General features: G+C 56.1%; 1 protein-coding gene across 13 annotated transcripts in view; it reads left to right on the top strand.

The window, feature by feature from the left end:
• Nucleotides 1-17,772, top strand: part of Nrxn2 (neurexin 2) — a 96,125-nt gene that overhangs the window by 73,470 nt on the left and 4,883 nt on the right. For 10 of the 13 annotated variants that reach the window (XM_027944038.3, XM_027944040.3, XM_027944041.3 and 7 more), the window contains 3 exons: nucleotides 3,202-3,291; nucleotides 6,664-6,989; nucleotides 9,124-9,202. In XM_027944038.3, the coding sequence (XP_027799839.1) occupies nucleotides 3,202-3,291; nucleotides 6,664-6,989; nucleotides 9,124-9,202 (495 nt within the window). The remainder of the gene's footprint in view (nucleotides 1-3,201; nucleotides 3,292-6,663; nucleotides 6,990-9,123; nucleotides 9,203-17,772) is intronic. The other 3 variants (XM_027944043.2, XM_027944044.2, XM_027944045.2) reach the window with 1 other exon arrangement.

Raw genomic sequence — 17,772 nt, forward strand, 5'->3', positions numbered from 1 at the left:
ATAGGCCGCAGTGGTGGGATTACAGCATCTGGTGTGAGGGCGGAGTGCAAGGCCAGAGTCCAGTTTGGGTGCAGAGAAGTGGTAGAAAGATAGCCGCTGGGAGATCTGATGCGCTTGAGGACAGGATGATTTCAGAAAGCAGAGACAGGCGGAAATGGGGAGGCAGATGCAGAAACCTAGGAGACAAGATCCAGAAGTAACATAAAAGGTGTCTTGGCAGGAAGCAGGGTTGTTCCCAAAAACAACCAAGGAAAGAACCAAGCAAGGTGTTTATATATATATATATATATATGGAGTAGGTAAAGAAGGGAAGAAGGGAAGAAGCTAGGGAGACCCAGAAAAAAGAAACCTCAGTGTCTCAAGGAGTGAGGGACATGGCAAAAGGGAGAGAGAAACAAATGACAGAAGTGAAAAACAGGGTCGAATACATTCACCAACCTTCATTGACAACTGACTACATGTCAGGGTCTGTGCTTGGCCCTGGGGAACACAGGTGATCAGGACACAGGGACCCTCAGAGGTGCAGATGAACCCAGTCCAGCAGGGTGACTGCTGTGCTGTTCAAGGACAATCCAAGGTCTGAGGAGCACAGGGGAAGGACAGGGATGAAGACATAAAAGGAGAAACTGGAGCCCCTGTAAGATACCAGAGTGAGAGGAAACAGAAAAGAAGCAGTGGAGAGGCCTGGAAATAGTCACTAAAACGTAGGCAAAGATGGAGGCAACTTCAGAAGATAAGCAGAGAGAGATGGGGAAACTGACCCGCAGAGCCAGCCATGGAGAGAAGAGGTGGACAGAGTGCAGGAGAGCCCAGCACAGGAGACAAAGAGGAAGGGGACAGTAATAGTGCAGGGAGAGCTGCAGGGACACAGAGATGCTGAGATACAGGCTGGCTGGCACTGCAGAATCACACACAGGACCCATCTGAGGAGAGAGTGAACATCTGCAGCCTCCATCACTCAGAGCAACAGCCAGGCCCAGGCAGAGGCTGCTCCATGCTGATGGAGGGGCATGGGCAGGCCAGGGTGCAAACCCTCTGGGCTCACCCAGACTGGAACAAGGAGCCAGTAAGTCCCATGACTTCCAGTCATGCAGACTTGCACCCACACGTTCTTGGGTAGCTCCTGAGATAATGAGGCCCACAGAGCCCCTTCTGATAAATTCAGAGGCTGATGTACACATAGGCCAACCCCAGGCATACAAACCACTGCTGACATTCATAAGGTCAAACACACCCATGAGAAAACAGCTCTGCAGAGGGATGCTAGTCTATGCCAAGGCCCTGAGCATGTGTGGGGTCACTCAGATACACCAACCTTCCTATAGGAAGCCTCAGCCCCTGCCATAAGCAGACCCTGACTGCTAGGGCTGTGTGGTATGATTGCTCTGGGCCATCAGAGTTCACTCCGTCTCAGACACACATGCACCAGGGCAGGGATGACATGGGCCTGTGCTGGACAGAGCTGGACTTGGGGGCATGAAGGCCTCACTGTAGTAGGCCAGGACTCCTGTCCAGAGCATTACCCTTTGGAGCCCAGCAGTCCTGGGAGGCCAGGTAAAGAGGTTATGCCTGTCTGCTCTGTTGAGGAACCTCTGACTGTGGGTGGGGAAAGGCTGCCTGGGGCCATCTAGCCTCTCTGAGACTCAGCTTCCACCTCCAAACCACGAGGATCATACCTGCCTCATAGTGATGCTGTGAGGATTCCATGTGAAATCCAAGGAAAGTGCTAGAACCGATAGAGATGCTTGATAAACAAGGCTTTTGTTAGAGTTTTTATATACTCAGCTGCCCTCCAACAAGTCAGATGTACATTCTCCCTTTCAGGACACACACATACACACAGATGATCGAATTATCCATTTTTAATTTATAGGAAAGGCAGAGTCTCATTGTCTTATAAGAACCTAAGGAGGCACCAGCTACATCCACATTCATGGGGGGGGGGGGTGTGCACACGCAGATCCAAGCCAGAGCCTTGGAGTGGGGAGGGGAGCGCAGCCTCTTCCCCCAGCCCAGGTGTTCACAGTGCATGGGAGTGTTTTACATGGGAGGAGTAGCCAGCTTCCCAAAGGCCATCGGTTGCTCTTCTTGCTGTGGCTTGGGATCACCCACAGCCCAGGAGTAGCACGTACATACCCAGAGGCACACTGACAACCCCTTTCCACCTAGGTGTGCACGAGCACACAGGCTCATGCACGCCCTCCCGCTCTGTCTCCAGGGACTGCAGATTGGGAGTGGAGAGAGGAGCAGGTGGGTATCCAGATGGGCAGCCAAGGATGGAGAGGGGGTTAGAATTGGGAGAAGAAGTCTGAAGGAGGAAGGCTGAGGGGCGGGCAGAGCCTGCAGAGGAAGGAGAGGCGTGCAGCTGAGGCTGGCGGGAAGGGCAGGAAGGAGCGGGAAGCCTGCTTGGAGCCAGGGGGAGCCAGCCAGGAGGGCTGGATGCCTGCGGGGGAGGGTGAGAGAGTTGTGGGAGAAGAGGTTGGGGCCTATGAGGTCACTTATAGTGGTCACCAGGTACTGAGGGAGCTGGGACTAGCATGAGGAGAAGCAGAGGTGGGGTCAAGCTGGAGCAGGGTTAATGTGGGGGCCAGGGTGTAGCACGGAGGGGGAAGTGAGGGGCAGCTGGACTGAGCACAGAGGTGAAGAGAGTCACAGTGGCTTGGAGAGTGCTTTAAATCTCGCGGTTGGATGCGTGTGCCGGGAGACCCCTTAAATGCCGCATAAACCCCGCTTAACCCACCCCCCCACTTCTAAACCACCCTCTAAACACAGTAGCCAGTTGGGCCACCTGGGCCACGAGGCCTCCCCCCCCCCCAATTTAAACCTGCTAAATGCCCTGCCCCTGTCCCGCCGCCCACTTTGGGATGGCGAAGGAAGAGGGCCTCAGCCGATGAACCAGATAAACCCGTTTAATCTCTGACTTGACCTTCCGCTGCCTTTTCTGTACCTCCCTTGCCTTTTCTTCTCTTCCCTCTTTTTCTTTGGGTTGCTCCCGCCCCCAGGGTGGGGCTGGCTCTGGATGGGAGCCTAGGGAGGGGGCCCCCCCGGGAGAAGAGGGACCCACATTTCTTTTCCTGCCTCCCCTCTTTTTGTTGGATGTCGCTGCTTACTCTGGGTCTCCTGAGAAATGCATAATTACTTTTCTAACTCCTTTGGACTTCGCCGCCTGAGAAACCTACTGTCTTTCTAAACTTTTCCAAGGAAACTTTGATAACGAGCGCCTGGCGATTGCTAGACAGAGAATCCCCTACCGGCTTGGTCGAGTAGTAGATGAGTGGCTGCTCGACAAAGGTAATTAACCAGAATTAATTAATTAATTAACTAACTAACTTTAAAACACTATCTTAGAGGTGCAGAGCTCTCTCTTCCCCGCCCTTGCCTTGCCCGGGCCCAAGTGAAGGGACGATTGTCCTGTCCTGCCAGGGCGCTTTGGCCCCTTTGTAGTCAGCACCTTTGTTTTGGGCGAAGGGTTTTTCTAAGGGAGAGAGAGGCTTCCTTCTCTTTCTAATCCGGAGAACAGAAGCTCCCTGGGCTGGTAGGTCAGGTCCCAGAGGTTTTTCTGCAGGGCTGCGGGGCACTTGGAGATAGGAAGGGTTTGGAGAGAAGGAAAGGCTGATCCAGGGCTCCAGAAGAAGGCTGGGAAGGCCTAACTGGGGCCAGCTGAGGAGAACGGGAAGACCTGGGGCCTCAGATCCTCTGGAAAGACCCTGAAGCTAGCTCCTGTGGCCACTCTCTGGGAGGGGCCCCTTTGGCCCACAGGACCTCTCAGAAGTAGTGGAGACCTGGGGGAGACTAAAGGAGGGAGGGAGGGAGGCCTTGGCCTGCAGGGGCTTCTCCCTGCTGGGCTGAGAGTAAGGTGGCAGGTGGGGTGCCACTGGGTGAGGGGGAGAAGGCTTCAAGGGAAGTTGGGGGTCAATGGCAAAGTCATCCCAGTCCCAGTGGAGGAGGGGCGAGCTCTGTACCTCTAAGGCTAAACTCCAGGGGGAAGCAGAACTGTTAAACCCCCACTTAACCAGCTGATAACTGTGCTTTAAATGTCCACTGGGGCCTTCCCCAATAAAACCCCCAAATGTAACTTCCAGCCCCCCACACCAGAGGGGCCTAAAATGCTGATAACCAGATGTGATAAATCCATAACAGGACAAAAAGTTAAAGGGACTGTAATAGACATCGCTAAAACCTACAGCCCCCAGCCACACTGGGCTGCTCTCTCCAGCGGGGCGAACTTTAACCCTTTGAGGCATTCATGGCTGGTGGGGGCAGGGGCAGGGGCCACAGGACCAAGTTTGCTAAAGTCAGGTGGCTTCCTCTCCCGTGACCCACCTCCTTCTCCCAGAATCAGAGAGGCCAAGGGATCAGCCTGGGCTGAGGCTGGGCAACTTGTGACCCCAAAGGTTAGGGAGAACTGGATAGGCCCTGCTAGGGGCTGGGTAGGACTTGGGGTCCAGCTATCCTTGACCTTTTCTGTAGGCTTGCATTTATTTTCTAGAAAGTGAGAGATTTGAGTTTCTCAAGGAGTGGAAAAGGGAGCTCACTTTGGGTGTGGCCTTGGCCCAGTGCTTCCCTCAGCTAAGCTAGCACCCTCCTTGATAAGAAAGGACATTGGTCCTTGCTCAGCCCACCTCCCAAGCATATTGCAAGTGTGCCATGCAATGAGAAGCCTCAGGAAAGTATCCGAGGCAAGGGCGAGGAGTTCTTGGAGGGGATGTTTATTGTCAGGGCCTGGCTTATGGTAGGTGCTCAATAAATATTTATAGAATGAATCAATTTTCTAGTTCCAAAACATGTCCTGTGAAACAGTCCCATGAGATGCTTCACAAGAAAGGGACTGTGGTAAGATAAGTTTGGAAACTGCCAAGTCCTGTTTCTTCCTCTCAGAGATGCACATGTACATTAGTTTCATAAAGGCTCTGAGAGGTCCTTCAAGAAAGGACCCTGTTTAATGACTAGTTTGCTTCTCAAACTCATTTGACCACCATGACCCTCTCCTTTTTCTTATAATTCCTTTTTTTTTTTTTTTGGTAGTACTAGAGATGAAACCCGGAGGCTCTATCACTGAGCTACATCCCTAGCCCTTTTTATTTTTAATTTTGAGACAGGGTCTTACCAAGTTTCTGAGGCTGGTCTCAAACTTGTAATTCTCCTGTCTCAGCCTCCTAAGCCGCTGTGATTACAAGGCAAGCGCCACTCTGCCTGGCTGTTTTTCTATTATTCTTACGCCTAAGAATAAACTTGAATAAGGTGGTTCTCAGGGTCTGTCCTGAGCTGCTTCCATCAGTCCCCTTTGTCTATGGGTTCTGGCTCCCTTATTTGTAAGGAAACAGTGATGCTCTAGGGCTGTTCTTGCTTGCGTGGGCAGTGAGCGGGTGCTGGAGGAGGAGAGGCTGAGCATGGAGGCTGAGGAAACACACCAGTGCCCATAATTGGCCAGAGGCCAGGCAGATGATTGGGGGTTCCAGGGATTTGGGTGTCCCAGAGAGCCCGTGTTTCCAAAGAGCTGTGGGTTTCACAAGTTGGACTATCCTCAGCCCAGGCTTTGGGGGCAGGGCTTACAGACACCTAACTCTAAACCAGATCTTTAACGAGGCACTAACCAGAGGCTAACAAGGGCTAAGCCAGGACTTAAAATCCCCAGAGTCAGCAGCTGAAGGTCCAGGGGAGAAGGGGCAACGGAGCAGTCCGTCTGTCCAATCCCTCCCCACCAAAATAAGCAACACCAAAATCAAAGTTAAATCTAAACTTAAACATAATAAATATCTTTTCTAAAAACCAAACCAAAACAAACAAACTCAGAGGGTTAAACCGACCCCCAGATCCACTAAAACCAAAGTGAACAGCCAAACCCCACGCAGGTGGGAATTCTGAGGTGTAATACGGCCGAGTGCGGGGCGAGATTGGAGCTGGAGCGGTTTTTGGCTGTCAGCGAGCGAAGCAAGGTCCCTTTAACGTTTTCCATTTCTGTGCTTGCACACCCAGGCGGGGAGGAAGGGCTGTGCTGGCCGCCCGGTGCGGGGCAGTGGCGGGGCCTTGGCAGGGGCGGAGCCGGGGCTGCGGGTGGGCGGAGCCGGGGCTGCGGGTAGGCGGGGCCGGGACTGCAGGTGGGCGGGGCCGGCCGGGAGCTGGCCGGGCGGGGCCACTCACTGGCCGCCCTTCATCCGCCTCCTCTGGCCGGGCAGCGCCCGCTCTGTGTCTGCCTCTTGGTCTCCGCTATCTGCCACTTCTGAGGGCTCCATGGCTCAGGGCTGGGCACGGGTGGGGTGTGTGGGGAAGCAGTGGGAGAAGATGGGGACGGCATTGAGGGCGCAGGAAGAAGCCGGGTGATGGCCTTGGAAGGGGAGCCGAGAGGGCCAGGTGGAGGTGGAGAAGGCATGCGCATGGTGGGTAGAAGGGTGATGGCTCCCTTTCCCAGCTCATGTGTGCTCTGGGGACCCTCCCCTGCTGGGGTCCCTCCTGGCTGGGCTAGGGGCTTTGGCTGACAAGGACTTTCCCTTTGGTGTCTACCCCTTCCTCATTTCTCCCCAACCCCACCTGCGGTTTCCTCCTGGTTCCTCTCGCCTTCCCTTGGCTCCCCTCCATTCTCCCATCCCTTCCTGGCCTCCCCCTACTGCCTGCCCCTCCTGTCTGTCACCCTCTCCGTCACTCTCCCATCGCCCCCTACCCCAGGACGCCAGCTGACCATCTTCAACAGCCAGGCTGCCATCAAGATCGGGGGCCGGGATCAGGGCCGCCCCTTCCAGGGCCAGGTGTCCGGCCTCTACTACAATGGGCTCAAGGTGCTGGCGCTGGCCGCCGAGAGCGACCCCAACGTGCGGACTGAGGGCCATCTGCGCCTGGTGGGGGAGGGGCCGTCCGTGCTGCTCAGTGCGGAGACCACGGCCACCACCCTGCTGGCCGACATGGCCACCACCATCATGGAGACTACTACTACTATGGCCACTACCACCACGCGCCGGGGCCGCTCCCCCACGCTGAGGGACAGCACCACCCAGGTGAGGCCCTCTCTGACTTTGGGTGAAGGTCTCAGGGGTCTGGTAGCATCCTGGAGGCTGATGTCCCTGACCTTGTTGACATGGTGATGGTTTAGTTGAGGGAAGTGGCTTTCACCCTGGTGACCAGGGACATTGAAGGTGTGAGGGCCACTATTTCTAGAAGGGGTTCATTCCCAGAGTTGGGGGGAGTTGACCAGGGAAGACCACCCACCCCACCCAAGAGCCAGGAAATCTACACCGGAGATGGGGGCAAACTGACCCTTCTGGTCCTCACGAAGGCCCTGGCCAGTGTTGGGAGGGCAGGTAGTGGGAGATGGGCATTACCAGGATGTCAACATCTTGGGCAAAGGGGACACACTGGAGAAGTCAGATGCAGTCACCCTGGGTGGTTGGCTCCTCTCCAGAGGCTGCGGTAGGCCAGGAGCAGCCTCTCCTAGTTTGCTGTAGTCCCTGCTGGGGGACAGGCCCTGGTTGCAGGTCCCTTGCCTTCACACATCCTCTTCCTGTGACCTGGAAAGGCACCCCCACTAGTGGGCCTCAGTGTCCTCCTCTGTGCCTGCCAGTCTGAGCAGGGTGCAGACAGTTCCCTGGAGCTTCACTCTCCTGTAGTGCTCACCCCACCGGCACAGGGGTGCCCAGGGTCAGGTCAGGCTAGAGTGGTAGACCCAAGGGGACTCAAGTGGGCCACACCTGGGGAATGAGGCTCCAAGGAGCAGGGGGGTCCTGGCTTTCCTGAGTGTCAAAGCTGAGAAAGCCTGGGGGGTTACAGAGGCAGCCCCGGGGCCCGTGGAGTATCCTGCTGATTGTTGGTTGAGCTGACAAGGGCTCACATCTGGTGCGCTGGTCTTGCTTAGCCACCCTGTCCCCATGGTGCTTCCACCTCCCATCACCCTGTCTCACTGCCTGGGCTACTGGGTTTCCAGGTATGGAGGGACTTCTGTCCGCTAGGAGGGATCTGGGGGTGGCCATGAGGACATGTCCCTAACTTCGCCAGTCTGTCTTAGCCTCTACCTCTGAGCGCTGAGCTCAGTGCTCCAAGGTCCCTCCCTGACAGCCTGTGCTGCAAAGAGCTGGGACCCAGCTAGCTGGAGAAAGCCAGGTGGGAGAGACAAACATGTGTCCCTTCCTCTCTCCTATGCCACCCAGAGATCTAAAGGGACTCAGTTCCCCAGGGCCCTGCTTCTAGGAGTAGGGAGCCTGGAAGACTGAGCTCTACCCAAGGCTGGGCAACCACCACACCCAGTGCCCTCCAGATCTCTGAAGGGCCATCTGGTCTCAGTGCAAGAGGGGGGCAGACCATCTGTGGAAGGTGGCGACCCCAGGGGTGATGCGGTGATGGAGAAGCTCCCATGACAGCAGCTGGAGCCTGGGGACAAGGACGTAGAAGGGAAGATGAGGGTCTGGGGACCAGGCAAGGTGTGACCCTCTCCCCCTCCCATCTTTGGCCTTCCCCCTGATCTTCTCTGCGTCCGCAGCCTCTTGGGCTCTCGTCCTGCCTAGATTTGGGTTTCCTCCCTGGGTCTCTTCCCTAACACCCCAAGTGCCCCCTCCCCCTCACGCACACTCATCTCAGGGATTCTCTTTCTTTGCAATCAGGAGGAGAGAAAATGCTGACAAAGTCGACTCCTGTTGTCATGGCAACCATAGCCCTAATTATTGTGTGCAGCCCGGTTCTCTCCGGAAAGGGGGCTGGGAGACAGATGAGGGGTGATGGGGTGGGGGTGAAGCTGGAGCCAGGAAACCCTTCCAGGCCCTGTCCCTCTCTGCTCATGCAGCTTCCAGAGGGCCCCTGTGCCTTGCCTCCTGCCCCACCTGTCCCTACCCCAAGGTGTCCTGGATCCCTTGCTGCCCACCCTATAGCCCCAGATCTGGCATCGGATCGCCTTGCTTCCTAGAAATAAAAAGCACAGCATGTGCTTCTGATCCTTGGGAGCTGCAGGGGCTCCAGGGCTGGTACTGTCTGGTGTCCCTTTGCACAGGAGGAAATGCAGGGCCAAGGTCACCAGCAAGTGATGGAAGTACTGGGCCTTAGCCAGGGCCCAGCTCCTGTGGTGCCACACACCTCAAAAGGTGACTGTGGGGTCTGCTGACTCACCTGGACCCTCTCTTCCCCACCCCTCCTCTCGCCCCACAGAACACAGATGACCTCCTGGTGGCCTCGGCTGAGTGTCCGAGCGATGATGAGGATCTGGAGGAGTGTGAGCCCAGTACTGGTGAGTGCCTTTCCCCCCTCCCCTGCCCCGGGCCCCTGCGACGCTGCTGGGAGGTGGGCGACAGTCCCTGTCACTTGACCCCAGCCCAGGACCTGCTGCAGGCCTTAGCTCTCTCCATACTCCCCCTCCCCACCTTATAGCCCCCAGGTGCCTTAGATGCCCTTTGCCAAGGTGCCTGTTGGTGTCCCATCCCTTGGAGATAGTGAGGCTCTTAGCGTAGAGTCCTGGGGTTGAGTGCAAAGGGGAGCTGGAGGGGAATGAGGGAGCGGTTTCCTTAGATGAGAACTGCAGCTCTAGGAGTCCTGGGGCGGGGGTGGGTGGGGGGGGACACACTACAACTCCCATCAGCTCTCAGGTTCAGAACTACAACTCCCAGCAGCCCCAAGGCCCGGCACTCTCTTGGTCATTCAGAGGGAAGCCTCTGCTGGGTCCTGAATCCTCCCAGTCTCGGGGACATGTCTGTTGTTCTGGTCCAGAGGGTGCCTAGGGTGGAGACTGCCAGGGATGCCAGGCCAAGGCCTGGCCGCAAGCTGGGTGGGAGGTGCTCCCTAGACCAGACTTGGGGTTCCCTGGGGAGATTTGGTGGGGGAGCAGCTGTAGGAGAGCAGGCTGGGAGGGAAGTCTCTGGAGGGTGGGGGCACAGGGAGCCCTCCAGGCCTCAGCTTGATGCTGCTGGCTGGAGCCAAGGTTGCAGCTGCAGAGAGCAGCCCTGCAGGGTGGGTGGCCTTGTGTGCAGTTGAGGGTGGGAGTGAGATGGCACGGTGGATGCCTGGCTGCTCATCTGAGAAGGTTGGCAGTGGCTAAGAGGAGCTGGGGTGAAGGGAGGCTCAAGGCTGGCTGTGGGAAGGCAGAAAGTACTGGATGTGACTAGTGGGGAGCATGGGTCTTAGTGTAGCCCAGATGAGCCTGTGGGAGTGGAGGGGCCACCCACATCTCTTGCTTGGCTTTTTGGAGACTTCTCCCTGTTACCTTGCAATGGTGGCGCCCTGGGCTGTGGGTACAGCAGGCTGGAGGCTGGGGCATGTGTGCACAGAGACAGGGAAGGGTTGTGGTCAGGAGGTGGGCAGCATATCCTGGCACATTCTGTGAATCTGGCCTGGGGCGGGGTCCTGGGATCCTGTCAGCATCAGAAGAGACATTCCAGCTGAGTGTGGGCTGCCACTCTGGATGGAGTGTGGGTTGAGCAAGAAGGGAACAGGATCAAAGCATGGAGTGTGGAGCCTTAGGGCAGAGGCTGAGGTTCAGAGACCAAGGACAAGGGACCCCAGACCCAGAAGCTGAAGCCATGTTTGCCCTCTGTGCCCAGTAGTGGGCTGAGCTGAGAGGGACGTATATGGTCCTGGGCCCAGGGGCTCTTGGAGGAGATGCTGGCCGCTGGGCTGCAAGGCTCCCTGTCCACAGCCCAGGGCTGTGCTTACTGGAACAGATGCCACCCACTGTGGCAGGTCTCTGCTGGGGCTGCCCCTCTGTCCCCCAGAGGGTCTCAGCCCAGGGATGCATGCTCCAACCCTACCATTGTTCTGGAGGCTTTGGGCCTATGGCAGCGTGGCGCACGGCACTCCCCCTTGTCCTGCTTGGGTACTGTCTGGGGCTCCATTGGCTGACCCAGGCTTGCTGTAAATGGCTGTGATGAATGGACCATGAGAGCCTGGGATGAGGTTCTGGGGACAGGGGACTGTGTGGGTCATGAGACACTGCCTGGCCCCATACTCTGGGATGGAAACTCCTGGTGACAGAAGGAGTCTCTGCTCCCCTTGGACCCTGCACAGGCTGTCTTGGGCTAGATAGTCACCCCACAAGTACGAGGAGTGCACACTGTGCTGCCCCAGGGCCACCTTCTGGGCGGGCTCTATCCTCCAGCCCAGACTCCAGCCAGGGGCTGGGCGTGAATCCCAGTGTGGGCACTGGTGGCCGAGATCTTTCAGGCTCTGTTAGGACAAGGGAGTGAGGAGGAGTTGAAGTTGGCAGCTCTGTGGTCCCCCGATAAGGCTCTGTGAGGTCACTGACCACTGGGTTGTCCTCTTAGGAAAAGAGCCACAGTATGAGGGGAGGTTGTGGGTGGGGGAGGGCTGGAAGCCAGGGATAAGGAGGGGCTGGGGGCCAGCCCAGCATCCAGCTTTAGAAATAGCCAAGAGGGCGGCAGAGTGCGGCGGAGACCCCAGAGGAAGTCCACCGGCTCTTCCCCAGACTGGGATCTCTGGCATGTGCAAGTGCACTCGCCAGTCCAAGGCTTAAATGTGGTCCTCTTTATCCTGATGGGAAGCCAGGCAGGGACCAGGATGGACTCCAGGGTCTCCCATCCCAGGCTGGTGTAGGACTCCCTCCAACCCCCACACCACCAGCCTCTTCAGCCAGAGCTTCTCCAGAGCCCCAGAGAAGGAGGCTTTTCTGGAGCAGAAGGCCAAGCCCCTTGGCTTTAAGGTCAGTGTTGAAGGTCAAGACAGCCTGGCTGGAGACAGTGGCTGTCCAGGGCCCAACCCCCTCCCACCTTCCAGAGCCTCATCCCTGGGTACAGGGGCTCTGGGAGCTTACTGCTCAGCCTGCTCACCTCTCCACCCTTTTCACTAACTTGGGGCCCTGTATAGTCCCCAGGCCCCGTACCTCCTCCACTGCTTAGTGAATTATCTTGAATGAGGGTGTACTTGGGGGACATGTACCTAAAGTTGGCCATGTGTCGCACCACCCCTGTCGTCTGAGGTGGCCTGGCCCCCATCTTGTATTCCAGGTCTGGCCCCTGTAGGAATCCAACTTACAGGAAGAACACACACAGGCTTACACCCATGGAAGCACACATCCATGTGCACACACATGTGATGTGACCAGAGGCATGCACACACATGTCACACATATCAACAGGCCCAGCAGCACGCTTACACATTCCCACTTCCACACACACACACACACACACACACACAGGTGTTTTGTTTTGTTTTAATATTTATTTTTTAGGTGTAGATGGACAAAACACAGTGCCTTTATTTATTTATTTATTTTATGTGGTGCTGAGGATCGAACTCGGGTCCCGCCCTTGCTAGGTGAGCGTTCTACCGCTGAGCCACAATCCCAGCCCCACACACAGGTGTTTTTAAAACATTTTTAGTTATAGATGGACACAATATCTTTATTTTGTTTATTTATTTTTATGTGGTGCTGAGGATCAAACCCAGTGCTTCACATGGCTGTGCCACTGAGCCCCAGCTCCAGCCCCAGCCCCGAACACACAGGGTTTTAGCTAGAAAAGCACCTGCTATTCATGCTCAGACCCACGGAGGCATACACATGCTTAAAGCCAAAGAGCATGTGCACACTCGGACCACTGCAGGCCCGACATGCTGACACACGCCTGTTGAGACCCACAGACACACAACCCAGGCACACATGCACTGCCTCGTGGAACACGCCAAGGTGTGCAGGGTCAGAATGCCATCTGTGTAACTCACATGTATGCAGGGATCATAGGATTCCACACACATGTTCAGACTTACAGATGCCCACATTGAAAAACCACAGAGATCTGTGTGCGTGTTCAGGTCAGGTATGTACACACGTACTTGTACCCACTGAAGTCCATGGACACACATGCAGAAGTACACACCCATGATTAAGAGCACCTCCACCCAGGTGCTCACCTGTTTGGCCCCAGAGGTTTACACTTACACGTGTGCACAGAGCACAAAGGTGCTGGCACATCTGACATGTCTTAAACCCACCAGGGTCCTTATGAGTGCTCAGAGCTATGTGCTCTCACATCTATTTTGTGTGCATGTGTGTGTGAGGGGGTACCAGGGTTCGAGCCCAGGTGTTCTACCAATGAGCTGCATCTGCAGTCCTTTTTATTTTTCATTTTGAGACAAGGCCTCTTTAAGTTTGCTGAGGCTGACCTTGAACTTGCAACCCTCCTGCTTCAGCCTTCCATAGCTGGGATTACAGGCAAGTGCCATCGTGGCCAGCCATGCTCACATCTATCAATGCAAATGCCAAATGTTCCAAATCATACACACGTGCGCAGAGATGTAGACGCACTCACGTGTTTCAGACACTTGAGACACATACATGTTTAGGTCTTAGCGTGTGCTCATTTGTGTTCAGACCCATTGAGGCTCATGCTTTGCACCATGTCCTGCGACTCATGGAATTACCCAGCTCGCACAGCACATGGTGGACAGACCCATCTGTGTAACTCACATGTATGCAGGGATCATAGGATTCCACACGTGTTCAGACTTACAGATGCTCACATTGAAAAACCACAGAGATCTGTGTGCGTGTTCATGTCAGGTACGTACACACGTGCTTGTACCCACTGAAGAACATGGACACACATGAAGAAGTGCACACCCATGCTTAAGAGCACAGAGCACGTGTGTTCTTCAGCTGTATCCATGTGTCCTCACCAAGATGTACGTAGATATCTGCAGGGAGATGCTCATGCACCAACATGTGTGTTCATTCCCTCACAGAGGTGCACATGCCTGCTGATGTCTAGATTTGGTTCCAAGGGGTGCATGTGGGCACGTTCTCAGAGGCGGGCTGTGTGTGCTCAGTCCCAGGGTCCACACACACACACTCAGGCCTGCATTGGCCCACACAGGTACTCACAGTGCCGGGTGCACAGTGTGCTCAGTGGTACCCATGCAGTGGCACGTGAAGGGCACACGTGCATCTTTAGACCCTTAGGGTGTGCACACATCAGGTGAGCACCCACAGCCATTCAGACCCATTAGGGAAACTCACTTGCTAAGATGTGTGGAGGCTCAGGTATGCACACGTGCTTAGGGACGTGAGCCCAGGTGCACAGAAACACAGTTCCTCAGATTCGCTCAGGCCCACGCATGCTCAGATGCATGGAAGTAGCCTCATGCACTTGCCCCAGGTGCACCCCTCCTGGGGAGTCGCCCCGGTGAACACATAAATGAGACCCTCAGGCACACAGGCTTCATTCCACAGTGTCACACTCATATTTGCTCAAACCCTCAGAAGCATAAAGGTGATCAGGTTCCCAGAGGCTCTCGAAGTAACATTACATTAGTCACCATAACAATCAACCGCACGTGCCTGTAGTTCAACACACAGAAAGGTAGGTCTTCTTTACAACAGAAGTTACACACAGTGCTCCTGATGGTGGGCAGCTCTTCTCCAAGTCCCAGTTCAGGGCGGCCTCTTCTGTCTTGAGGCTGCACCATTCTTAACACTTCCACGGGGCGAGGATGGAGATGGGGAAGGGGAACAGCGTGGAGTCAGGCAGGGGAGGTTTTCATGGGCCAGGCCTGGGAGAGCTGCCATTGCTCCTGCCCTTGTTCCTGCTCTTGTTCTGCTGGCTGTCAGTGCACTCCCGGGGCCGCAGCCTAGCTTCCAGGAAGGCTAGGAGTGTGGTCTTGCTGTGCCTCCAGGAAGAAGCACAGACAGATTTGGGTACAGCTAGTGAGTTATGTACCACAGTCTGGCCTTTAGGGTCACCAAGGATCTGTTTCACTCTTCTCCCATCTCAGAATACACCCACCTTTCCTCAAGGGAGACAACCAGAAGTCTCACCCAGGGAGGGCATTTGCCTCAGAGCAAGGATGTCTGGGAGAAGGCGGCCCGCTCCATGCCAGGCCTGCCTCCCCTGAAGGGGATACCTGTACGCAGCCTGGAGACCATGAACTGAAGGACAATTCACCTCACTGCCTCCACTGCCCTGCCCGAGAGGCGCCTAGAATACAACCACATTACATCCCCCATACAAGAAAGGGAAGGCTGGGGGCCACGCAGCAGCCCCTGGTTCCCAGCATGGGAACCAGCCCCAGGTTCACACAGGCCCCCGTGTGCTGGGAGCTCGGAGGACCTCCTGTAGGCAGGCTGCAGGCTGCACCGGGGGCTTCTCTAGCAAGCCCTGCCTCCTTGGTTGGACCCTGTTTCTGCCTCCCTGGAGGTCCTTCCCACCCTCATCCTCCAAGGAGGGGGTGTTGGGAGAAACGTCCCCCTTGGGCATGCGAGAGCACTCACAGCCCACTCCTCTGGGGCACAGGGTGATTTCACGGCTGAGCCAGTCGCAGCACACTCCAGAGTTTCCTCGGTGCAGTTCTCCAGCCAAGGCTTCCCTGTGCTCTGCCCCTGCGCCCCTCGTCACATAGCCCGGATGTCAGCGCACATCTCAGATCCACAAGGTCCACATGAACAGCAGGAGGGAGGCTGCACTTTAACTCTGATCCTGAGAAGGGCTGAGTCCCTCATTCAGATGGGACACAACTGGCCCGTTGTCCCTCCAGCCTGCTTCAGGCTTCTCTCTTGCGGTTGGGGCTTGGAAGCTGTGGCTTGGAAGCTGTGGCTTTCCTGACAATTGCAGGACCCACCTGCACACCACCAGCTCTTGCCCAAGTTTGCCTCCTTTTTGTAACATGTTGCTAAAAGCAGAAAGTTAAGTGCTGGCACCGTCCCCCAGCCTTCTCCTGCTCTGTCCCTCAGGGCCAGAGCTTCAGGTGTGTGGCTGCCCTCTCTGGTTCCCAAGCAGTGCTTTGCACCCAACACTTGCCACCGCGTTTATAGGTCTTCATCTTTCCAACTTTCATGTCTCTTTCATTGGATTGTCACCTGAGTGCCACAGGGTTTTGTCAAGGGAACATTTGTTTCTGTAACAGATGAACCCTGAATCTCAGTGGGTGACTCAGGAGCAGTCTCTCATTCAGGTGCATCCTACCTAGATGCTCCTTATGGGCAAGCAGCTCTGCCCCCAGGGTGCTTTCGGAATCCACCCTCCTTCCATCTGTAGATCCTCCATTTTCAATATGTGGTTGCCAAGGTCACTGGGGATAAAGTGTGGAAGATGGTACCCCAGGGAGGTTCCTAGGGGCCCCTTATTGGCAGGACTCACTGCTCAGCCCTGTGGCCATGCCCAGTTGCAAGGGATACTGGGACTCGTAGTCCAGCTGCTCAGGAGAAGGAGGAAATGAGTTTGGTGAGGAGCCTTGGTGTTGCGTGTATGCTCCGAGAGGTGCAGTCCCACGTTCCCATGTGCACGTGGAGCCCAGAGCCAGGCTCAGAGGCCAGCAGATACATGCCAGGGCCAAATACCCACTTATGCACACTTGTCTGTACAGACAAACCCACTGTCTGCTCCATCGAGGTTCTGGCCTCTGAGGGCGAGCTCATGGGCATGTGCACCCCCAGGATGTAGCCCATCTCTGACTCCGAGACCTACCCGACCTCTGCCTTCACCATGCTGGCGTTTCATGGTGGGGAGCACTGTTCTCCAGGGCCCTGTCCACAGTGGCATGGGTGGTTCTCTGCGCACACAGGTGAGTAAGGACTGGAATCTAGCCAGTGCTCTGCTGCCCAGCTGCGTCTCCTGGGCCTGGAGCAGGGTGTGTCTGCATGGAGGAGAAAGGCTGATTCCGCATAGTGGGGCTGCCTTTTTCCCTAATCCACATGAAATGCCCTGTAGGTGGGAGGCCTGGGCAGGCCCCCACACCCCACCCCACACCCGCGCTGGTGGCTGCACTTTGCCAGATGACAGTTTAGTCTTGGACACTTTTAGCTTCAGTTCTGGGCTCCCTCATTGGGGAGGGCACATCTTGCACCCGTGGGAATGGGGTTTGGTGTAAATTTCTAATCAGGGGACTTCTGTGCCCTAAAAATAGAGCCCAGCTTGCTGGGCCTGCTTCCCCGGAGAGAGGAGAGTGGAGAGGGAGAAAGTGCTCAGGAATGGCTGGTGATGTCCTGGGTCAGGATGGAATTCTCTAGCAAATGGACCTAACATGCACTGAAATTCTGTTTTCTTAGAATGCAGAGAAGCAGAGTGGGTGGGCAGCATCTGGGATAAATGGGCACCTGTGGTTTCCAAATGCTGCAGCTGCACGAAAGCTTGGGGGCTGGCGGGGGCTGCCTGGGGTTCTCAGTGGACTCCGATGGCTCCAAAGGGCCTCCCAGGACGCACCCTTGATACAGAGCTGACCCCACCAAGTATTGAGAGTCTCTGCCCCTCCCTCGGCAGTCGTCTGGAGGGGCTGCAGTGGGACTCTGCCCTGTGACGCATGTCTGAGGGGTCCTCACCAAGGGTGGGCTCACCTCATCCTTCCTGGTAGGTCCGCGCATGACCCCAGGAAGACCAGGAGGGCTGAGCACCCAGAGCCCAGCTGGGGGTGAGAGAGGGTTCTCCATGGCCTACTGGAGACGGAGTAGGGTGGGACACTGAGGGAAAGTCACGGCCGTGCGGGGACATGGGGTGGCAGGATGTCTTGGGAGATGTGCTGCCAAAGCTTGGGCAGAGAAGGTCCAGGAAACCCCAGAGTAGCTGGAACCACAGAAACAGGACTGAGAAGCCTAGGAGAGCTCTGGCCTAGGGGAGGGGCACTTGGAAGCCTGAGTGTCCTGAGGATTAGAAAGTTGGGGCAAATGGCTGTGGGGGCTTAGGCCCAGCAGAGCTTGTCTGTGGTCCAAAGCCTGAAGCTCCCACATACCCTCGCCTCAGTGGGGGTTGCAGGCTGGTAGAGAGTCCAAGTCTGTACCCTAATCATCACTCTAGGGTGGGGCATGTCACCAGCATGGCCTTCCTGTGCCTTGGACCTGGTACTTTGCTGGGGTTCTAGCTCTGG

Source organism: Marmota flaviventris, chromosome 9 (genome assembly GCF_047511675.1).
Source record: "Marmota flaviventris isolate mMarFla1 chromosome 9, mMarFla1.hap1, whole genome shotgun sequence".
Taxonomy (NCBI): domain Eukaryota; kingdom Metazoa; phylum Chordata; class Mammalia; order Rodentia; family Sciuridae; genus Marmota; species Marmota flaviventris.